Source organism: Rhamphochromis longiceps, linkage group LG3 (assembly GCF_057381845.1).
Source record: "Rhamphochromis longiceps isolate RC_006_pf linkage group LG3, R_longiceps_female_GT1.1, whole genome shotgun sequence".
Classification (NCBI taxonomy): domain Eukaryota; kingdom Metazoa; phylum Chordata; class Actinopteri; order Cichliformes; family Cichlidae; genus Rhamphochromis; species Rhamphochromis longiceps.
Genome location: NC_140559.1, coordinates 62,762,375 through 62,787,554, shown reverse-complemented (window position 1 = coordinate 62,787,554; position 25,180 = coordinate 62,762,375). Strand labels below are relative to the sequence as shown.

The window sequence follows — 25,180 nt, the reverse complement described above, 5'->3', positions numbered from 1 at the left end:
CACTTTGTTAGCCTTTACAGAGCAAAGCTATGGATCAATGTGCAGTGAAGAAAAATCGAGGTGGCCAGTCTGTCCTTTCCTAACCAATCACAGAGCTCCTTACATTGTTGCGCTGGAGAATAACTAAATATAATATAAAGATGATATTGAAAATAATCTTTTGTAGAGTCACTACTTAGTGGGCAGAGGACAGTTATCACTTTGCTGGATGCTTTAAAGTCGCATGTTCTGTATTTGCTGTATGCAGATTAGCAGGATATTAACAGATTAACAGCTTTTATTAGACTTCATATGATAATCAACAGTGAAGTGTTTCTCTTTCAGTGTTTATTCTTGCTCATTGAATGATCTCTGTTCAGATAATATGCTGCACTCATCTCATGTTTCTTTAAATACGGCATCACTTGTCCAGCTGTCAAACTCTGAAAGAGTTACAGTTTCACCACTGAGCACTTTGAATGGTTATTCTTTTATTTAAAAGCACTTATTCTAGCTGCATCATCAATACGACAAAAACAGTGACTTCAACAAAAATTTATCTAAAAATATTTAGGGGGAAATGTTCCTACACCCCTCATGTAAATGTTACATCTCCAAAAGGGAGAAATAATCAGAATAAGGCGTAATCATTGTCATGATAATAATGACCATGAAAATGAAACTAGGCCTACCTTTAGTTCAGCACACTCAGTGTTGCATAAAGACATGCGAACATGCCATCATCCATTCTGGAGCCTACTTTTAAAAAGAGCGAGCTGTTTATTCTGGCTGAGTAGCAAACAGAACCAACCATGAAAACCTAAACTGGGAAAACACTCGGAAACTTTGAACACTGGGAATATGGAGACACAGGGGTAGGTGAACAGACACTGACAAAGGACAGAGGAAAACAGAGACAATATATATAAGACAAGAAGTAACACAGACACCCTTTTCGGTGACAAAAATGAGAAAATATCCAGTGAAAGGCAGTTCTCTTGGAAAAACTGCCTTATTGATGTCAACGGTCAGAGAAAAATGTCTGATAGGAAGGCAACCGTAGCTCATACAACCATTTGTTGCAACCAAAGAATGCAGAAGAGCGTTTTGGTCAGCTAAGAACAGGAAATTGAAGCTACAGTTCTCAAAATTTGACATGAGAAGATTGGATAAATGTTGCCTGGTCTGATGAGTCTTGATTTCTGCTCTGACATGCAGATGGTCGGGTCAGAATTTGGCATAAATAGCATGAAAGGATGGATCCATGCTGCCTCATGTCAGCTGTGCAGACTAGTGGTGGTGGTGTCACTGTGGGGGGGAGGGGCGGTATTTTCTTGCTGAAACGTTACATAGTGTGTGTGTGTGTGTGTGTGTGTGTGTGTGTGTGTGTGTGTGTGTGTGTGTGTGTGTGTGTGAGAGAACAACTTGAAACAAACTGCAGCAATAAGGGCAAACTAGTGCACAGTTATGTTTACGTGAGCGTTATTTTGTATGCATTTGTACAGTTCCATAACTGTGAGAATACATTGATAGCATTTAACTCTAGTAACAGGCATTTGTACCAGTAAGCATGAAAAAGTAGGGAAAAGAACTAGTATGTAAGCACTGACTAGTACTGTAAAGTATATGTGTATATAGGGCAATCGTGGCTCAAGAGTTCGCAGTTCATCCTGTAATTGGAAGGTTGCCAGATTGAGCCCCGCAAGCTCCACAGCTACCAGCCCCAGAGACCACATGTCGATTGCTTTGTCGTATGGAATGCCAAGCATAACCTCAGGTGCACAATAACCAATTGTCCCCACACAGTCACCAGGAATCACTGCAGAAGCAGGACATGCGAGGCCAAAGTCTATGAGTTTGACTTTGACGGGAGACTCACTGCGGTTCACAACCATGATGTTTCCAGGTTTGAGGTCAGCATGCACTATTCCCACAGAACCCAGGTGGAACAGAGCATTTGCGAGCTGATGCAAAATTGGCCTGAGTTCTCTCATTGGGAGACCTTGGTTATTCCGGTCCCCAATGTAGTCCCACAGGCTTTGGTCGAGGAGTTCGAAATTCAAGCAAATGCGCTCTCCATCGAGGAAATAGCCGTTCCATTCGACAATGTTGCACCTGTCTGGATCCAAGCGTCGTAGCTGCTCCAGGATGAAAATTTCCAGTTTTGCCTGGAGCAGAATTTCAGGGTCGCTCTTGTTGACTTTAATAGCAACCGTTTTGTTGTTTTTTGTATCGCGACATCTGGTTACCAAACCAAAGCCTCCTTCTCCAAGGAAGGCCTCTACCACGTGGTGATCTCCTAAAATGGTCCCTTTCGTTATTTGAAGATCATCTTCAGAGGCAGATGGGTTGGCTGAGGTGTTGATGTCTCTTTTTTGAGGAAATTCAACTGAGTTTTGGAAACTGCAGCTGAATTTTTGCGATCCATGACTTTTCCAGCTTGAAGGCTGCTGAGAGAGCACAAGGAGTTCTCCCCCTGTACTATTCATGTCAGTGCAGGGGGTTCTCCTTGAGAGGCCAGGGTCGAAAAAGGGATGCTTCAGAACCTCCGAGGGTGTTATGCGCTGATTTGCATCCAAGGCCAACATTTCTTTGATTAGCCTTACAAATAATGATTGGCCATTTTCCAGTCCTCGCCTAACCTTCAGCAGTTGTTCGAGGTCATCGAGACACTTAAGTTTTATATATCGAGTTTCCTTGGATCGATAATCTGTCTCGTATTGAAATTGTTCTGGGGTCTTAAATGTCCAGCGCTGTTCGTTGTGGTTATCCTCGATGAAATAGCTGTCAGTGTACAAGCCAGACTCTAGAAGATGATCTGGTAGCTGACCCTGAGTTTCAATTATGAATTTCAAAACGTCATAATCGTCTTCCCCAGGATAGAGAGGCACCCCTGTAGCAAGCTCCACAGCTACCAGCCCCAGAGACCACATGTCAATTGCTTCATCATATGGAGTGCCAAGCATAATCTCAGGTGCACAATAACCAATTGTCCCCACACAGTCACCAGGAATCACTGCAGAGGTGTTACATGCGATGCCAAAGTCTATAAGTTTGACTCTGACTTGAGACTCACTGCGGTTCACAACCATGATGTTGACAGGTTTGAGGTCAGCATGCACTATTCCCACAGAACCCAGGTGGAACAGAGCATTTGCGAGCTGATTCAAAATTGGCCTGATTTCTCTCATTGGGAGACCTTGGTTATTCCGGTCCCCTATGTAGTCTGACAGGCTTTGGTCGAGGAGTTCGAAATTCAAGCAAATGCGCTCTCCATCGAGGAAATAGCCGTTCCATTCGACAATGTTGCACCTGTCTGGATCCAAGCGTCGTAGCTGCTCCAGGATGAAAATTTCCAGTTTTGCCTGGAGCAGAATTTCAGGGTCGCTCTTGTTGACTTTAATAGCAACCGTTTTGTTGTTTTTTGTATCGCGACATTTCGTTACAACACCAAAGCTTCCTTCTCCAAGGAAAGCCTCCACCATGTGGTGATCTCCCAAAATGGTCCCTTTAGATATTCCAAGCTCATCTGAGCCGAAGGATGGGTTGGCTGACATGGTGTAATGTGTCTGTTTGCGCTGTGGATTGGTGAGAAACAAAACTGAACTTGCTTTGGTTTCTCTCGTAAATTGCTCTCAAAACTTCTCAAAAGGGTTTCAGTTGCTGCAGGTCAACGTCCGTTAAGCATAAAGTAACAGGTGAGCGCTCCTATTTATGGGTTTTGGGATCAAAGCAAAGTTATGACGTCAGAAAGGATCAAAGCAAAGTTACCGCGTCACAAGCGATCGAAGGGATTCTAATATGTGCGCATGCGCACATATGAGAAGCGATCGAAGGGATTCTAATATGTGCGCATGCGCACATATGAGAAGCGATCGAAGGGATTCTAATATGTGCGCATGCGCACACACGTGCTCGTTTGTGTAATATTGTTCACACTAAACTTGACCCTAATCAATTTAATATCAGTCAATCAAAGAAAATGTTAGTTTTGGAAAATGTTAAAATGACATAACTGACAGTTAAAACCTTTTTTGTTCATGTATTTGTATTTGTATTGTCTTCGGGGGTTTTTTTGCATACCATGTCAAGCTTTTCTGTATATAGTCATGTCGTAGATTTCGGAGCAAACAAGAAATTGAATTGGATTTTAATATTGCAGTGCTTGGATTTCGGATTTGGTGCTTAAAACTTCTTGAAACTGTAACCGTATTTCATTCACCACAAATAACTATCTGATTGAATAGTTTTCTTATCAGATAGAGAAATAAAACGAGTCGCAAAGTCTAAAAGCAACATTTCTCTGCCTGGGCTGTACCTCTGCACGTTAGTCTGTTTCAGTGTGTGACCCCTCACCCCCTCCCTGATCAGTCGGGGGTGAGTGCGCTAATGTGCCTGGAGGCCGTTTTAATGAGTGTTTGCTGGAAAACGAAAAATACAAGAAGGATTTGTACGTTTTCACAACGGGGGAGTTTGCGTAAGTACTAGTAAATAATTTTCTGGAGTGTGTACGTTACACATGTTATTTGTTTCAAATTGGTATTATTATTTTGCTAGCTAGCAAACTCGCGGGATAAAGGCTTGAAGTGCACTCAGTGCGATACAATACGGTGGCGCTATTCTAACAGTTAGTTATTGCAGGGTAACTTGTAGAATATGCTGTGAATTGAACCAAGATTACACAGCAGTAGCAGTAATACGAGTTACTTCCCTCAAGTGAAAGCGTTAAACGTTAGCCCGATGCTTAACTAGCCAACGTCAGGCTTTCTGATTGAAGGCTAAAAGCGACGTTGTCACCAAGTAAACAGAATATTGATGATATTTTTGTGTATCGCTGCAGCCTTTTCAAGTATTAACCTGGTGTCTTTGGGAACAGCTTAGGGGGAAATGACGGTAATATGACTGAACCATATGGGAACAAAGAATAGGCACTTTTTTGTGCTACCGAAGTTTCCTCGCTTTCATTCAAAATCTGTTTCTCATTAAACAATTGAAACATAATGGCTTCAAGCTGACATTGAGGCCTGTGGGGCACTATCAGCCACTGAGACAGTAGACAAGTGACTATTTCACACTTTAAGGCTGCCTGTTTATTTAAGGGAGATGAACAGTACATTATAACTGTACATAATAATATCAATGATGATAGATTAAATAAATGGGTTTTTGAAAGACGCTTGTGCATTTTTAAAGTCTAAAGTGTTGAGTTGATCTGAGTATGTCATCTGTTCAAAGCCTCTCCCAGTCAGTGCTGTTCTCTATGCCTGTCTTACTCTACATGATGTTATTAGCACAAACACTTTAAAGGTGATAATTAGGTCTACAACAATAACACAGACTGCAATGTAGTTAAGCGTCTTACAGTTAGTTTTGAATGAATGAACTTAAAAAACAACACAAGCAAAGATCTGTCTCCTCCTGTTTTTTGTGTCACATAAGAAAGAAGCATCAATATCTGATGAGAAGACTTATTATTAATTTGGCCTTTCACGTGGTCTTACTCAGGTGATGCGAAGTGAAATATGCATCCTTTTTATGGTAATATGCTGGAAAATGTTGAAAATGGACATTAAACGTGCTCACAAAGTGCTTGAATTTGACCCTGAAAGGTGTATGAAGCCAGAAAAAGTCACACTTGGAGTAAAAACCTCTCATAGCAAGTTAATCATATTCAATTGATTTGATGCTTTCAGCACAAAATTTAGCCACACAGTCAGGACAGCGTCTGATTTACCTTCATCGGTAAACGTGTTTATGCAGTACATAGTAACAGTGTGGCTGAGTCCTCTGGTTCAAATCAGTTCCAGTACATTTGGAGATGTAAGTCTTAACCTTTCACATGCATCGGGAAGGAAAAAACATTTAATCTTCACAGTACTGCCGAAGTGCAGCGATACATTGTGAAGTGCACATTTCCATTTCTCATACAGTACCGAGCAAAAGTCTTGAACCACCCCCTTATTTTTTCGTGTTTTGCCAGGTCAGTCTGTGTTAACGGTGTTATTAACTGCATTCTTCAACTAAAGAAGTGAGAACAAATGATGTGGGCTTTTGTTTTTTTGCAATAGGCTGCAAGTAAATGTGTACAGATACAATTTAAAATTGGTTCTTTGTTAAGTTTTCTGGTCCTTTCCGTGACTTAGGTGTCTGTTTATGTTTGAATGTTTCAGAGATTAGTGTGAAGGGTCTTAACAGACAAAAAGTGGTCAAATACAAGCCCTGGATTAAAAATCAGAAACACTTTAAAAAGCCTGGAGAGCTATTCCTTAATACCACTTTAAAGATTACAGGGAAGTCCGGATCCCTGGAAGCAAATGAGGGATGGCTCAAGACTTTTGCACAGTGCTGTACATGTCATGTTCCCTGTTTTATAGCTCAGCTCAAACTGACACGTTCTCACTAACTGCTTCTCATTTTCTCCACAGTAAACTTTGACCACTTCCAGATACTGCGGGCCATCGGGAAAGGAAGCTTTGGAAAGGTAATGCAGCCTCCATTTTTCACGCCACTTGTATATTGTTTGCCCTTAATTACCCACCACGGTCGTCATCTCTAAAGAATCAGTGCAAGCGAAGCGAAATGTGCTGGGATTACACTTCAGTTCTCGTGTGCTGCTGTTATTTAATAACAGTTATAAATGCAGCTTATGTAATTATTTCTATAAAGTCAGTTAGAGGAGAGCCGATTTCTATTTCATCTCACTCAATCTAGGTGGGAATTTTGACCCCACGTCTCAATTTAATTACAGAGCACATTGAACGTCTGGATGAGACTTCAGTAATGAATTCAGGACTGTGTGTGTGTGTGTGAGATACACAATTGGGGCTGCAGAGATTGGAATAGTTTACCTTCATTTTAAATATCACTGCCCTGTGCACATTGTCGGCTTTAAAATTCAAACTTAAAGAGTTTGTAAGTAAACTGGCTGAGATGAGACAGACGATGCACCGGGTCCTCGTCTGAGTGCTGGCTTTCAGTTGTGCTGTCTCTCTTGCCCAGCCATGCACACACAGACACTGTGCTACACTTACACAGTGAGACAGATGCTCACAGAGACGTCCAGATACATTTTGTCCTTGCTGGAGGTCATCTTGTGTTTTTTGGCCCACTGTGGCCTCACACCGAGCTCCTGCTGTTTTTTGAACACTTTAACAGCACCAGTCTTTAGCTTCCTGTTGAACACACAGTGGGGGGGGGGGGGGGGGGGGTGCAGGAGGTAATAAATCAAGTTTGATTATCCTAATTTATAGCTGTCTTTATGTTAAGGATTAAAATAAAATTCACAAGAGGAAGGTGTTGGTGTGTGTGGTTGGGAAGAGAAGGGCGAAGCTAGAATGAACAGTGTTGAGTAAGTTACTTTAAAATAGTAACTTAGTTACATTACTAGTTACTTCTCTCAAAAGTAACTCAGTTACTTCAAGTTACTCGTTACTTTCAAAGTAACTAGTTACTAGGGAAAGTAACTTTGGTTTTACTCAGAATTCTCTTGTTAATGTGTTTCTTCCATAACTTTGCCAGTCTTCTAGCTTGCTTACTTGCCACAGTGCACTGTGCCACCTACCAATAGAAAGGAAAAGATAATGTGCATATTTCCACGAGAGAAATCCCACGTCTGGACCGTCGTTGACTGCTGCCATGATTCTAGCCTACGTCAGCGTCATGTGCGCCTTTTACATCAACACAAAAACTGCAGTCGTGGTGCTTTCGATTGTACTCAGAACTCAGAAATTCTGCCTTCTGAATAGGAAGATGTAGGTAACACCAGACTGCAGATGAGCTGCATACAGGGCTGGACTGGGACAAAAAATTGGCCCGGGTATTTTAACTAGAGACCGGCCCACCATTATAGGAAAAATCTTAAAGCCTTTGAATGAAAACAAACACTGTTGTGACAGTGATGTACACTGTTTTGATGGTATATATGCATCAATCTATCAATCGTTTGTTGTAAGATTCAGATAATTATTTTTTAAAAGCTAGACATTTTAAATGAGAATAAGAAAGAAAAGTATTTCCTTGTGCCCCCCTCTCCCTGTTAATGCCCTACATGCCCCCCTGGCAACACTTTGCTAGATCCGCACCTGCACAGTTACCAGCTGTCAGCTACCTAAAAAAGGATCCTGGTGTTATTTGTCTCTCAGAAACAGTTCATAACTTCCCTTCAACTCATTCATGTCACCTAAAAGGTAAACCTGTTTCTCCATCACCTGTTCAGCTCTGATGATCCAGTAAGGACGTCTCCTGGTTTCATCTTCATGTTTCCCTCTCACCACATAACCAAACCGATATCATGACCAGCAGCTTTACAGCTGTGGCTCCATCAAACATCAGCTGATACTAGAAATTAATATTAAATAAATTCTAACAACAGCTGATCAAGCTTAAACATGCTGCTGTTGTTTACCGCGACATCCGCTGGTTTCCTCTTTCGGGGCAAAGTGAGCGATAAACAAACAAGAGAGCCGATCAGCTGATCATTGATCAGTTTTCATGATTGAAGTAGAAACGGGAGAGAGAGGGGGGAGAATGACAGTGTAAAGACACAGAATAAATCCAGCTTTGTGTCTTTTTCATTGTAGCTGAATTACGGGACAAACTGTTCCTTTTCACCTCAATAAGAAACGCGTAATATTTTCTCTGAATACCAGACGGGACGGTTGGCAACTCTAATAACTTATGAACAAAATAAAGTTCAACATCATTAACTTCATAGCACCACCCAGCTGTATAGAAACTCCGTCATGCTAGCTAGCACGCAGTACGGAAAAAGTCAGAATAACGAAAATAAACTCCACCTAAACTTGGTTCATATCTGACCCAGAGAGACTGCAGGTCATAACTTCTTACCTGAAGTTCAGGTCACACTTGGACCGGCGGCCGCCTCGGGTCTCTTTTCCTTCTGCGTCCCTTTTCCTTCATCCACCTGCTGCCCTCCACCACTTGCTAATGTTACTGAATCTGTGGAAGCTCCGCGATAGCCACCACACGAAGTAACGAGTAACGACCCTATCTAAATCCCAGTAACGACTAACGTGTTCCTGATTTTGGCATAATAACTAGTTACCGTGCTCGTTACCACAATAATAACGTAGTTACTGTAACGCGTTAGTCCCAACACTGAGAATGAAGCACAAACAGAGGGAGGTGTTTGCCTCTCGCTGTAGCGCTGTGAAACACGATCTGTAGATTGCAGCTTGTGTAGGTGCTCCAAGAAAATGGGTTCATTGGCATGCAGCACTGTAGATGTGCACGTATGCACTCGCGAAAGAGAAAGGATGCTTGTGTTGCTGAGCTCGTTCTTGCACAGCGGGGAGATGTGAGGTAGGTTGGGGCTACCTCATAACTCCCCGCTGTGAGGCTGCCAGATGGGAAGAAGAGGAAACCGCCTGGTTGTCCTGAAACGCTCGTTTTCCTCTGCTCACTTTTCATCTTTACAATCTCAGCACTTGGGTGTGTATCTTCTTGCAGTGGGCCTCTCAGTTTCATTCTTATTCATAAGCTCCTCTTTGTGTTATTTAGTTTGTACCTGAAAAGTCTAATTTATGCCTGAGTACACAAGTACAAATAAAAGGAGTACCACGTACTTTAATGGGTCAGCTTGGGTCCAGACCTGAATTAGAGATAATGTTGGGCTGTTTTAGGTCTGAGCCACTAACCTGACGAAAACGCAACACAACTGCTGGTAAGTGCGTGTTGTTTAAAACAGAGTTGGAGAGGCAGGTCAGTGCTTTTAAAGGTTTATCAGGTGTCAAATCATTTTATAGATGGGAAATGTAGGACTGTGCAAAAGTTTGAGCCACACCTTAATTCTAACATATAACTTGCTGGGTAATGGGAAACGGGTGCAACAGTTTAAATTTGAAAAGTTTACATGAAAATACAATATAAAAGGCAAAAACAGAGTTGATATAATGAGGTAATGAGCTTGAGCATCTTTATCTTCAGCACGCCCTGAACTCTCTTAGGCACATTTCTTTGGAATTCCTTTAAGTAGTCTTCAGGAATAGTTCTCCGAGCTTCTTTAAGGACATTCAGAGCTCTTCTTTCGATATCAGCTGCCGTTTTGTTCCATTCTCTGCCGAGATGATCCCACACGGCTCAGGTCAGTCCATGAATGATGGTGTTTCGATGTGTTTAGTAAGCTGCTGCCGATCAGACGCTTTCCAGATGGTATTGCATGGTGCATCAAAGTCTGGTGGTACTTTTCATAATTCCATCAATTTTGACGAAATCCAACACCCTGGCTGAAATGCAGACCCAAACTATGGCAGAGCTGTACAGTAGTTTACAGGTGGTTGTAGACATATTACCACAATTTGAACCAGAACTGTCAAATTTTGGTTCATCACTCCATCAGACCTGCTGCTACTGATTTTCAGTCCAGTTCTTGTGTAATTTGGCATCCCTCAGCCTTTTCTCCCTGTTCCCTTCCTTAATAATGGCTTCTTGACAGCCACCCTTCACTGACACCATGAGATGAGGCTTTGGTGAACACTAGATGGATCAACTGAAGGACCAAGTGCATCTTTCAGGTCCTGTGTCAGGTGTTTGCTGAATTTTTTTTGACATGACTTTCAGGTACTGTTCCTCCTCTGTAGATAGATTTTTCAGCTTGTCCCCTTTTTTTCTGTCTTCTACTTTCCCAATCCAAAGAAATTAAATAGTGTGTTTCTGTGGCAGGTTGCTAGTAACAAAGTCCCTAAAGATAAAATTTAAAATTGGTTCTTTGCTAAGTTGTGTGTTTTGTATTGTATTTTACAACTCGGGTTTGTCCCCTTGAGTTAGGTTAAGTGGTTTAACCCCCCCAAAAAACAAAAATATCGCTCTGAAAGCGATCAGGTACAAAGACTGGACTGAAAATGGGTGAAAAAGCAGTTAATGTCCAAAGAAAAACTTTAAATGACCTTCAGAAAGTCTAAAGAAAGGAAGAAGAAGAACATCTGGCTCAGTACAGGCAAAATATAAAGAACTGAGGAGAGGCTCAAGACTTATTCACAGATAATCAATCAAATTAATCAAGCGTCATCTGGAAGCATCCTCCTGGCTGTAAGAGCGTCTCGTTTTTGTCTCATTAACTGTCTGGTGGCGCTCACAGTAGTCTGCTGTGACGGGGACCTCGAGGACTAATGTTACAGGGAAATCATTAGGAAAGTGCTTTGGACTGAGCTTTACTGAAATCTCAGTTTTCCCCCTGTCGGAGAGCTCCACCACCTCCACCCCTCCTCCTCCTATTCCTTCTTTTTAAACGTCAGTGCAGGTACCGTCTCCCTCCCTCCCATCCCTGTATTTTTGTTACATAGAACTTAGTGGCTGTGCTCACTGTTCAATTCAAGTTGGTTTAAGAGAGATGGTAGTTTAAAAAACACAAAAACAAGCTGTTTTGGTAAAGCAATATATATGATTATTAAAGATAAAATATAGTGTTAATTTGTTTGAGTTCCTTCCCTCTCTCTTTACTTCTCACTCTGTTTTGAAGCATCTGCCTTGCAGCAGATGGGGGAGACTGTATTGGCAGCTGCTTTCCAGGAGGATGTAGCTCATCTGTATCGCGAGGCCTGTTGGGCCATATACGTCCTAAGAGTAAGAGTAATTTCCTGCTCTCTCTTTTCCTCTCTAACTTTTCCCTGTGTGCATTAGGGCTGCCACAAACGATTATTTTGATAGTCGACTAGTCACCGATTATTTTTGCGATTAGTCGACTAATAGGATTAGGGCTGCACGATTAATCGTTAGAAAATCGCGATCTCGATTCAAACTTATTTGCGATCTCATTTCCAAATGACGATTTAAAAGAAAGAAAAAGACGACGACGATTGTACCGCATTTTGATCCGGGACGTACTCTGCATGAAACCAAGTGCTCACTCTTCCTGCTCAACAAATGACAAGGGCGGAGCCTTATACCACGTGATACAGAAGCTGTGCCGTGTGATGCTAATATTAGCAGGGAAAAAACAACGGTAGACTGGTGGGTAATAAGCGCATGAATAATACAGAAAACAGAGATTGGAGACGGGAAACTGTTCTTGAAGTACAGAGACAGATAGAGAGAGAGCTAGCTGTGCATGGAGTGTGATTTTAATAGTCGTGGAAGCAAAACAGCAAAATTAATGACATTGATCAAATGTGAAGCGCAGTTTGCTGCTTCTTTTGCTGCTGGCTCTGTGAATTTTGGTTGGAGAGACAAAACCTGCAGCTCAGAATCAGCGCAAGAAGACGTAATCGCAGCGCGGACCGGACGCATCAGGATCGCTAAGCTCCGACAGCGTGTCCGTCTACGAGCCGTCGGGTGAGAAAGCCGAGAAAGACAAAGTTGATTCTGATGCGTCGGTCCGTTCTGTGTTTACGTCTTTGTGTGGAATCAGTGTACCTGCTCTCATTTACACGGATTCGCATTTGCGACCAAATTGGTTGCACTCTAGAGCCCTGTTACTTGATGAAAGTTGGTTTTGCAGAGTTAATCTTGCAGCTCAGCCACAGCATAGCCCTCAGCAACCAAGAGCATGCTAGCGGGCCGTTGTTATTATGTTATTACTGTGCTTTTCGGAAAATAAGGCACTCTAAAAATCAGTCCTTTGATTTTTCTGGAAATCGACAGTGCTCCTTATAATCCGGTTTGCCTTATGTCTCTACCAGCTTTGGACATCTACAGACTGAAATCTTTGCCCATTCTTCTTTGCAAAACAGCTCCAGCTCAGTCAGATTAGATGGGCAGCGTTTGTGAACAGCAGTTTTCAGATTTTGCCACAGATTCTTGATTGGATTTAGATCTGGGCCCTATTTCAGGAAGCCGGTTTAGTGCAAACTCTGAGTAAGTATACCCTGAGTTAACGAAAACTCTGGGTTTTCGGTTTCACAAAGCGAGTTTAGATTAATCCTGAGTGAGTTACTATGACGACACACTCCGTGAAGCTAACCTGCTCCCTAGCAGGTTTACTTCAACTAACCATGACGTTCTCCGCCTCTGTGTCGGAAACCTGACTGTAGGAAGTGTCAGACATGGCGTGCTCCTTCCTTGAAGAGCCAGTAGATGTTGAAGCCCAAATTCTCCGCAGAGCTCTCCGCCGGGAGAGAGTGATTAGAGCGCGTTCGGACATTTTATCATTTCCTGATGATTTCCTGTGTGAACGTTACCGTTTTTCAGCACAATCTATAAGTTATTTGAATAACATCCTCAGGCCTAATATTGCTCATGTGACACATCGTGGACATCCTCTCAGTTCTGTACATATTATTTGTATTGCACTTCGGTTTTTTGCAAACGGGAGCTTTCTGTATAATATTGGTGACGCTGAGCACGTTTCCAAGGCTACCATCTGTCGGGCAGTCAGGAATGTTACAGTTGCACTGAAACGTCTCCTGTACTCGTTTGTGGTGTTCCCCGGTCATAGACCCACAAGATTTATCAAAGAGGGATGCCACAAAATTGCAGGTAGCAGGATGAACAAAACTTAATTCATGATGTGGTGATACTTGAACTACTACTTAAATTTTACATTTATTTTCACGGTTCCCAGGCGTGATTGGCTGTATAGATGGCACTCACATTCCAATCATTGCTCCTTCAGTAAATGAAGGAGACTATGTGAACAGGAAGTCGTTCCACAGCATTAATGTACAGGTACATAGTTCCCTGTAGCATTTCAAACTAACAAATCATTTCATTATAGTAATGGATGCTAATTTGTGTTCTCTGCACTGTGAAGATCATATGTGATGCTGCCAACATTATCACAAATGTGGAAGCCAAGTGGCCAGGCTCTGTGAGTGGTGGTGGTGGAGGACCCCCACCTGTTTTTCGGGCCTCCTCTTTTTTTCTAGTGGCCATAACGGGTCACATTTGAGCATACAGAGTAAGCAAATATGTACTTGTAATGTGCTCAGATGATTTCAATAAGTGCTTACAGAAAGAAAATTAATGTAGCCTCTAACTGCAATTGATTTACATCGGACAAAGAGACCAAGCACTATGGCTCAATTACACCTTACCTGTTTGGTATTTGGTGAGTATTGAGTTGTATTTTTGTTATTGACCAAATACTTATTTTCCACCCTGATTTACGAATAAATTCTTTACAAATCCTACCATGTGAATTCATGGATTTTTTTTTCACATTCTGTCTCTCACAGTTGAAGTGTACCTCTGGTGCAAATTACTGACCTCTGTCATCATTTTAAGTGGGGGAACTTGCACAATCGGTGGCTGACTAAATACTTTTTTGCCCCACTGTATGATCCACCGGTGGTGATATTTTGGTATTTTGTGAGTTCCTGATTTAACAAATCAGCTCTTTAATCCAGGCCTGAGAGATTGAACTTTAAAGCGCTATAAAATATTCTTACTGAAAACAGTCGCAAAGTATTTTTCTCCATGATTATAATGAGCTTGGGAGAAATTCACTTATATGGGACACTGATCGAATGAGAAGTCCCGAGCCTAAAAGGATTGCAGCGAGTCAATCCAGTCCAAAAACAAGGAACTGTTTCCTTCAAAATGATGACGTCATCTTGCTGGTGATGGAGGCTCGAATAGGTTGCGCGTGAGACTCCATTATCAGCAATATCTGGTATGAATGTGTGTGGATGTATGCATGTGACTGGACTGTGACGGACTGACGACTAAAAGTTTAACTGACTTGATATTGAGACAAAAACGGTGCCGACTTTAGGATTAGTGAATGTCCACAACAATTCACCCAGCCTGTAAAAGAAGGGTGGATGTTTTGTCTTGCTTTGTTTTGTTTTTGCAAGAACAGAAGGATGATAGAGACTAAGGGGGGAGGCTGTAGCTTCACATGAGTGTGAACTGCAGACTGAACCCTTTGGTTGCTAATTTCTAGTTACTGATGTTTGCATTAAGAAAATTGTGTTTTTAGTAGCTGTAGTTCGATTAATGTATCATATTATATGGTTGGGAATGTTAAATGCTAAAGTGAAGAAAAGGTTTGATTCCACTCATGACGGAGCAGGTTATTATTAACCATAGCAGGTCACTGTAAAGAGTCAATTAACTTTTATAGAGGTAAAAAAAACAAAAAACAAACACCTCCACTGAGGTCTATGAATAACAGGGGAATGATAGACTTGCCACACTCAAAATGGAGATATGTAATGATAAACACTGGTCCCCGTCTTTTGGGTGCTTTCTTGAAATAGTCAGCAATTTAAAAGTAAGATAGACACAATGTCCTCCTGAGACCCAGGGAGGAAGAAAAAAGAAAAAAAGGAAAAGCATTTTCCTTTTTTCTTTTTCTTTTTTTCTTTTTCAGATAAATCAAGTGTTGGGACGGTAAAAAAAACACATTACAAAAACAAAATTGTTTTTAACTAATTTTATTTAAATTTTACAACATGTGCACTACAGTGCACAAGGGGAGTTCATTGATCACGAATGTGAAACTAACAAAATTCAAGAGCTATTTAAGAAAATTAAAAGCTCCACTGAATTTGTTGTAAGCAGGATATTAAAACTTATTTATATAACAATATAATAATAAAAATGTAGATCAGGGACCAACTTAGAAGTCACTGACACTTCACTAGCTGTAAGCCATTGGTTCAGGAACAAGTGATTGCACTGGGCTTTCTATTTCACAAAAATCAATTCATTTATGATATCTGAGGAAGTACTGTGATTTTTTTATTTGGAGACACAAAGCAACATTTGGCACTTCCCACATCTCACATATGTTTTACTGTTGCACCCAACCATTCTACAACTGAAATGCCTTGGACTGTTAACGATCTCAGGCAAGTGGAGGGAACCATATTTTGCTACACTCTCATCTGATTGGGGCCTCCTTTTCTTGATTTTTGGAGAGAACTCTTCATTACTGGTATTATTCAGGTCTTGTTCACATGTTTGTCCCTGGTTTCTCAGCCAAGAGGAGCTTGAACTCCAGATACTGGGAGTTCTTTTTGCACATTGAGATCATTGATAACTTTCAGCAAAGACGTGATCGTGTAGAAACAATCAGGTGTCATGGATTCAGCTATAAATGCGACTCTTATTTTTTACTATACTGGAAATCATTCCTGCATTTTACCCATATTTTATTTTTAACTCAAAGCAAAAATTCCAGATTCTCCTACATGTTGGTTTTGGACCAGATAGGACGACAGATTTCAGGTGGCCCTGTGTTTTTCTCTATCACATCTGCCACTGCATCTCGATAATCTTTGTGTGGCTCCTCCTGGGTTCTCACCCTCTCCTATCTGGCTCACATGACTCTCATCTTCTGAAAAATCTCTGTTTGAATCTCGCTCAATTATTCTGTTAAGAATTCTCTCTGCCTTTGTCAAAGAGTTGTCTACTAGGAAAAAGTGAAATAAATATAAGTACAAAGTCCCGACGTGCACTAGAGTACACATTAATAAATTAGTCATGTTCTCTGTGAAACTCAATAAGCCTAATTCTTAAAGACCCCTCAAATTATTTACTAGATGTTTATTTTTTGAAAATTAATAAAAATCTGAGTTTAACAAAACATTTTAAATGTAAATATCAAGCTTACCTTTCTTTCTTCCTTAAAATGTGCTGGTGGGCATGCCAGCCATTTTGAAAAGGTGGGAAAACAATTGGCAAGGCCACACCCCCACACATGTGATATAATTTTAAAGGTACTGTTGTCCTCTCTAAGAAACATCAGGACTTAGAGGAGTGGCAAGTAGAGTATGAGAGCTACAAGAAAAAAACTAAATGTGTACTACAGTGTGCAAAAATGAATTACTGGGTCATCAGGGGGTTATGAGGGACATTTATAAAACTAAAAATCCCACAAACCTTGAAGTGCACTTGAAAAGCTCACACAAGAAGGTTAACCTAGCTTACCTTGAAGAGCTCATCAGGGGGAGCACACCCCCCCCCCCCCCCCCCCCCCCCCCCCCTCCTTGAAGAGCTCCCCCACTTAACCAGCATCCCCAGAAAACAGCTAACCCCAGATAAGGCAGCGTGATGCGTCCCGAGACAACAGGACTGGGACATCTAAATAATTGTGTGAGTCAATCGCCTTCAAAAAGTTTATCAATTCACTTGAACCAAAATTAGGAACACCCGGTGCTGCAAGAGTTAATAGTCTCAATACCCAAGGATAAGCGGAAGAGCATGATTGATATGATGGAACTGGGATTTGGTGACACTTAATTTTTGCAAAACACAACTAAAACTATAACTGAAACTAATCAAAACTAAACTGAAATTAAGGATGTTCAGAAAATAAAAACTAGACTAAACTAGCGACTGATTGGTAAAAACTGATTACAACTGGTAAAAATTGAAAATCTGGAGTCGAAGCTAAATAAAAATAAAAACTAATGAAGATGGCAAAACGTTTAAAACCCTGGTGCAGAGATTGGCGAATCTGACCAGGAAATGTTATAAAATGGATTGTCGGAACAGCCAGCGTTAAAGTCACCTTTGACAGTCCAGACTAAGATGGCGTTGAACATCTTCAGGGCGGAAAAGGGTTGGTGTGACCAAGGTGTGGTTTGGCTTGTTGTATGTATATTTTGAGATCATATGGCTCTGGATGGACCAGTTACCAGGCCATGGAAGGAGGACAGACTCATTGACTGAGGAGAAGGAATTTTCTGGGATTGGAGAGCCTCTGGGTGAGTGGTTGACTGAAAGCATGCATAAAATAAAATTTATCTGTTGTTATTGATTGGTAATAGATTGATAATTGGCCACATTTACAGCTGTATTGACTTGTTGTGGACGTAGTCGACTTCAGGTTTAAGCACTCTAATCAACAGGTTGAAAATAGTGACATTAAAGGAAGAGTATGCAGCGCCACCCTGTCAGACGCCAGTGACGGTGGAGCTCAGTGATGAATCAGATGAGCTGCATTCATGGTTGACTCATAGCGGAGTTTCCCCTGCTGTGGTCAGTAAGGGGAGATCAGGGGGAAATAAGATTTAAAAGAGGCATTTATAAACGTTTATGTGTCAAGTGAAACGGGATAAAAGGGGGTGTTTTACTCTTATTTTGGCATCAGCTTTATTATTGCATCAGAATCATATAACTAGCATTGCATTAAACATTTATTGAAGTTTTTGACATTGTACTAACATTTGTGTTCCAGTGATTGTTATAACCGCAGGTTAATTTTCTATTTACAGGTGTCAGGATAATCATACGATCTTCTATTGCAGGTGTAACCATGATCATTTTCAGACATATTGCAGTTTGTTGCTCATTATAGAGTTGTGCTCAAGTTAATAAGGGTTAAAAGCTACAGTCAACGCGATGTTTGGCTGATCTATGGTGTGGAGTGACTTCGAGCATAGAGGGCCGCACGCGCTTACATAACATTGATATCATGTTATTCTTTGTGATTTTTATTCAATTATGTCTTTAAGCTAAGTTTTAAATAGTGGCAGTTAATTAAATGACATTCATTTAAGATTATATACTTGAGTCAGAGCATCATACGCAGATCAACTTAACAATCTGGGAAACCTTGTAGCTGCCTAACCTTTTCTTTGAATGTTCTAGCTCCGTTGATTTGACACATTGGAATGTGTCAAAAAAGGGGGGGGGAAGTTGAGTTTTAACATCAAACAAGGATTATTTGAACATTTTTATAACTTCATTTGTGTCTTTAATAACTTAGGAATGGTAAAGCTTAAGCTAATAGCGGCCCGAGAAGTTTCCGGTCTTTTGTAGAGAATCAGTGAGAAGCATAAATCATTATTTCCATGTGTAAGCATCAATCATTGAAATGAACTGAATAGCGTTTAGAAGATTTGTTAATTTGTTTATCTTTTGTTAAAAAGAGTGGTTTCAATAAGTTTCAGACACACCTTGCAAATGTGCTTATGATGAGTTGGCACTCGGCCTTTTGAAGGTCATAATCTTCCTTCGGCGTGATGGTCCGGACTGATAAAGTGTAGGAAATGCCTTGAGTGCAGAGGGCTAAATGCAAACACGCTTACACACACATAGGATATGATTAGAATAAGTCCCTGGGACATTCTGAATGTTTTAGACCAATTCTGAATCACTAGAAGGTCAGTAGATAACAACATTAGATTATTAGGGTTAGGAAGAGAGGTGTTTTGGTTTTCTGTCTCTTACAGAGAAAGGGACAGACACCAGACGAGGTCACAGATATGCGAGGATCCTCCGCAGCAGAGACAGACACAGTGACTGCCGAGACATCAACTGGGTCCAAGTGTCATGGCGTTTGGGCTCCAGCTAGTCACCACAAAAGGATGGATCCCATAAACACAGCAATAACCATGAAGGGGTTGGCGGAAATCCAGGAACACCAGACCAACGAAGTTCGAGAGGCTCTTGGGCAAAAAGGGGGACGCGTTCCTGATCTTTTTCTGGAGGATACACAGATCGTTGTTTGAAATCGGGGCAGAATAATCCCCTGATCTGTGCCACGACTGAAGGGTTGTCTAACCCCTGAGGTTGAAGAATGAAGAGCAGAGGATCACCCAACTGGAAGACACTGGTAGCTGCAGCAATAAAATAAAGGCTAAAAGCTCCTTGGACAGAGGTTCTAGTCTGAGTACGTCGGAAGGGTATAAGGTAGCACCAAAATAAAGCTGTGGGAGAACTGGGGAGTGTCATCTGTACCTGCTATTGTTGGAATAATAGTTTTTCTTGCATCTGAACTGCGCAAACACAGAGGTCATCTCACATATGGTTCGCCCCTCAGGGGGACAAAGGGCCTCAGGAGTGAGAAGAGATGAACCCGGCGACACTGGATTATAGGGTGTTGGTGAGCTCATTATTCTAACGAGCTCATCAGGGGGAATTGTTAGATTATAATATTATTTTATGCCATGTTATACCCCTAATTAAAGATTGTGAATTATTATGTAGTTTTAGTTTGCATTATTCTCCTGAATTAGAAGAAGATGATAACTATTGCATTTGTTAAACTGATTTGCATTACATTAGACTGCTGATTTATTGTGGATGAATGATATTGTTTTATGATGCATTATACTGCTGAGTTATAAGAAATACTGTTTGCAGAAAGTCATCACCTTATTGGTCTGATTAGAAGAGAACAGAACATACTGGAGTTTTCTGCCCCATCTCAGCAGGAGCAGATAAACGGGGAGCCAAGGTCGTAGCTTAGGCGCCGTGTGAGAGAAAGGATGTGAATGTTTAGGCTTTTATGATAAGGTGGAGGCACCAGAGGCTATAAGAGTTTGAGCAATGTGTAAAGGATACTGGCAAGTGGCTTTGGCACCAGAAGCGAGAGAGCTGACAGCCTTCAAAACTCCTTTTGGTATGTACCAATTTAAAGTCATGCCATTTGGGCTTCAAGGTGCACCAGCGACATTCCAACGATTAATGGACCATGTACTGAGAGATGTGTCAGCATTCTCTGCAGCATATCTGGATGACGTGGTGGTGAACAGCCAGTCCTGGGAAGAGCATGTCATTCACCTACAGAAGGTGCTACACTCCATCAGAATGGCTGGACTGACTATCAATCCCAAGAAGTGCTCCATAGCCAAGAGAGAAGTGGAGTACTTGGGCTTTGTAGTTGGCTCTGGGAAGATAAAGCCGCAGGTTGGAAAGATTGAAGCGATTCAGTCCTTCCCAGTTCCGACAACAAAAAGGTGAGAGGTTTTCTGGGTCTAGTAGGCTGGTACCGGAAATTCATACCTTCTTTTGCAGAGCGATCCACTGTACTGAATGACCTCACAAAAGGCTCAGCCCCCAACAAAGTGCGTTGGACAGAAGACTGTGAGCAAGCATTCAGAGACCTCAAGGAAGCAGTTTGCACACATCCAGTTCTACACAGTCCAGACTTCAACAAGCCATTCATCTTGCAAACTGATGCTTCAGGAGTTGGCCTTGGTGCTGTCCTTCAGCAAGAGGTGGATGGTGAAAGAAGGCCTGTGGTGTTTCTGAGTCGGAAACTACTCGACAGGAAGACGAGGTATTCGACGGTGGAGAAAGAGTGCTTGGCCATGAAATGGGCTATTGAGGCCTTGAGGTATTATCTTCTGGGACTTCACTCTGGAGACTGATCATCGTCCCCTCCAGTGGTTGAACCGCATGAGGGATGCAAATGCCCGCATTGCAGGATGGTACTTGTCTTTGCAGCTTTATGACTTTACGGTCCAGTATAGGCCAGGGAAGTCAAATGTGGTTGCTGATTGTTTATCTAGGATGACAGAGGACTGAAGCACTTCGCGCTCAAGAGAGGGAGGAGGAAATGTAAGGAAGAGGACTCCCTTACTGTATTTTTTTTTTTTTTTTTGTGCCTGTCCCGTTTGGCTCTTTTGCCATCAGAATTATTGTCTAAAGGCAAAGAAAGATGCCCAACGGATTTACTTTACCAAATTGACCATCCCAGCCTTGCCGTAATGGTCCATTTGATTCACCTTTTATTGTTCATTTCATTTTCACTTACTGAATACGGGACAGACTTGACTGTATTTATTTATATTATATGTATAGCACTTTAGAGCACACCTTTCACTTTATTAAAAGCACCTTATCAAGCAATTTATGAGCATTGCACTTTAAGCATGGATTTGCACACAAGAAGTTTAAATATTTATTGACTATTTATTGGGAATTTTAAAATCAGTTGGTAGCCTTATTTCAGATCCTGCACAGCTGCTCCTCATCAAGGAATGTGGTGGTTGTCTGTCAGGAGAGAAGAATGGTGATTGAGATTGTGATTAAGGTTTACCAGTAAGGAAAACTAATGCAAACGTGTGTGTGAAATCTAGGGATAAAAGTGGTGCAAATAAGTGTTTGTAAGTTAATGATTACTCACCTTTCTTGCCTGTGTCCTCTTCAAGGTGTTTGGGCAAATGTTTCCCCGGGGGTCCAGACACCATTTAAAGGTTCCGGGAGAGACCATTGGTAAAGAGAGTGTGGTGAATCTTTTTGTGCTTGGGTTTCTGGGTTTTTATAATATTGGGTTTGGTGTAACATTAAGTGTGAAATATTTATTAATACGTAAATGTGGAAATGTATTTATGTATTTATTGATTCTAATTAATATATTGTATACTGTGGTGGAAGGTTGGGATTTAAGAATTTACCTGAGAGTGGAATAATGGTTAAGTCTGTGACAGCTGAACATATTTAAGGCTGCCAGTTGTCATTAGAGGTGGATTTTTTGTGCTGTGAAGAAGCTCGACAAGTTAATTGTTGTAAGGAGAGCCATATAGCAAATAAATACTTTGTTCCACTACACTTGCCTTGGTCTGTCTCACTGTGTTTCCAGCCGCTAAGGGCCGCCCTGTTACAAGGACAAACAGCAGCACATGTTCTCTAAATGTTTGCAGTCATTTTTAAATGACGCTGATACTACATGAGACATTTTCCACATTTATTGTCTTTGAACAGAGAATAATAAAGCCATCAAACATACACAGGCTTCTGCAAATACAAACTTCTGTGGTGCATTTGATGACCTGCAGAGGAGAACAAGTCGGGCTTTTCAGCCCTAACACAACAAGAACAGCTGTGGAACCATTGGCCATTTGCCATAGTGTAGCTGAGTCAAAACAGCCCAAGTGCTGAGAGGGAAAACATGATGATTTATGTAAAGTCATAACTGGCTGCAGCAGCTGAGCTTTGACCTGTGAGCTGCAGCTTAAGCTTCTTTTATGGTTCAGTGTTTAATGTTTAAACTGTTTATGGCTGCACACACACCCACAGTCAGGTTGTATACATATTGAAATATTATATACAGTGTGGCAGCTGACCTTTGACCTTTGACCTGTGAGCTTCAGACTCATTGCTGGTGTGAGGTGTTTACTATTGAAGCTTGCAGACACACCCACATCCTCTAATTTGTTCTCAGGGTTGTTCAGTGTGTTGGAGTTGGAGCAGAAACCTGCTGCAGGTTAATTATTGATCAAACAATATCACACAAGGTGCAGCAGCTGACCTTTGACCTGCGAGCTTCAGACTCATTGCTGGTGTGAGGTGTTTAATACTATTGAAGCTTGCAGACACACCCACATCCTCTGATTTGTTCTCAGGGTTGTTCAGTGTGTCGGAGTTGGAGCAGAAACCTGCTGCAGGTTAATTATTGATCAAACAATATCACACAAGGTGCAGCAGCTGACCTTTGACCTTTGAGCTTCAGACTCTTTGCTGGTGTGAAGTGTTTAATGTGACTTCAGCCTGCAGACACAGAGGACTGATGAAGCAGAAGATTGTCTCTGTTTCTACACAGACCTGGTCCAGACAGCAGAGCTGCAGAGGGAAGACGTTCATGGGAAGAAGCTGAGTAAGTGCAACGTCCTCTTTGAATCCTGGATCAGGAAGTGAAGCCGGTGAATATTTGGTGTTTCAATAAGGTTTCTGTCTTTGACTCAGTCTGCTGTCACTTTGTTTCAGAGAGAAAAAGAGATTTCAGATTAACGGCATTATATGCTGAGTAACTAAATGCTGCTAGTCTGTGGTGTCACTCCCAGCAGCATCACGTCATTTCTTTACTCTGACCTTTAACATCAGTTAACTTAGCTAGCAGAGCAGCTAGCAGTTAGAGTATGAACTCTGTGTCAGCAGTCAGCTTGGTCCTGGTGGTCACCTGGTTTCATGTTTGCTGATGATCCAGATGTGTCCACATAATTATTTATTTCTGTAAATGTAAAGACTTTACAGATAAACAACAGCAGCCCTCTGGCTGGACTCTAACCTGTGAGTTTCCTGTGACTGAAACCACAAGCTGACATTTTCCTTCTGAAGCAGCTGAATGGATGTTTAAGTTTACCTGCATACATGGTGCAAATAAACCCGCTTTGGATGGTTTGGAGGCGGAGCCCAAAGCAGGACAGGATTCTAATGTGATTGGTCACTTTGATGAGGTGGCTGGAACTCAGGTGGTCGAGCAGGTCACCTGCTAACCAGAAGGTTGGTGGTTTAATGCCAGTCTGCATGGTGTCCTGGTGAATGTTCGACAGGAAACACTTAGACACATGGAAAAAGTGCTTGTGTGAACGTACAAGTTGTGTAAAGCTTGTGTTTGAAAAATAAAGTTTATTTCTTATTATTTATTTTATAATAAAGTTTTTTCCTGTGCAGCAGTGGAAATACTGACAACTATAGCTGGATTATTTATTTGAACTCTTTTAAACCAGAGGCTTCAGACGCAGGTTCTGCAGCCTTTAATGGTAATAGTCAAAGTGTGATCGGTGAATTGTGAGCAGCAGAAAGGAGGAAAGCACTAATGCTGGCACAAGGGGCCACAAGCCAGTGTACTCCAAGTGCCAGCCTGGGTAAATGGGGAGTGTTGCATTAGTAAGGGCCTTCTGAACTAAAGCTTTACCAAATAAAATGCGTGGATCATAATGAATAAGACTGTCATGCTACTGATGGCTGAAAGAAAAGGAAGAGGAGGAAGGAGGCATGTTAGGAGTAGGGATGGGTATCGTTTAGGTTTTATCCGATACCGGTGCCAAACCGGTACTTTTGAAACAGTGCCTGTGCTTAATCGGTGCTCGAATCAGTGATTAAAGAATGGAGAACACAAACTTTGTCCAAAAACCTCTCATGTTTTTATTTTTAGCAGTCTCTTTTTTTCTGCAAAATGATAACCAAGTTAGCCTTTTCTGTTGATACAAGATACCTCCTTTGGTTGGAACCGGTGCTTAAAGAATGGAGAACACAAACTTTGTCCTGAAACCGCTCATGTTTTGTTGTTTTTTTTGTAAAAAGATAACAATGTTAGCCTTTTGTGCAGCTATAGGGCATATATGGTATCACTCTATCAAACAAGAAGACAGCAGCATGTAACTACAACGGTGTTTGCTTGTTCACCTTACATTAATGTAATAACGTGGTTAGCCTACTCAACGTAAATTACACACAAACAACATTAAGCTACACACGCAGAGAAGAACGGCTGCTGCTGCCGTCATCATCCTCATCATTTCTGCTCCTCTGGCAGGGCTAGGGGCCAGGACTCTCCTCTTCAGGTTCTTGGGGGATGTTGCTAACTCCGTGTCCGATAACAGGCACCACACCCGCAGTAGTTGTGCTCGGTGTGAGGTCTTGCAGGAAGCTATCAAATACGGTGCATTTCTCGGCTTTAAAAAAAAAACACTATGCGTCGCCGGGTGTTTCATGGTAAACAGACTGATTCTTATATAGCGCTTTTCTGCTCCCCCAGAGTACTCAACATGCCACATTCACCCAATCACACCAGCACTTTATCTGTACTCAGTGCTTTCTAAGTACATTCACACTCCGAATGTGG

At 41.6% G+C, this 25,180-nt stretch overlaps 1 protein-coding gene across 1 annotated transcript in view; it reads right to left on the bottom strand.

Moving 5' to 3' along the window:
• LOC146675664 (uncharacterized) overlaps positions 1–2,567 on the bottom strand; it is a 300,511-nt gene extending 297,944 nt beyond the window's left edge. Inside the window, exon 1 of the mRNA XM_085401177.1 lies at positions 1,752–2,567. Coding sequence (XP_085257303.1) covers positions 1,752–2,567 — 816 coding nt within the window. The remainder of the gene's footprint in view (positions 1–1,751) is intronic.
• Between the last annotated feature and the right edge of the window lie 22,613 nt (positions 2,568–25,180).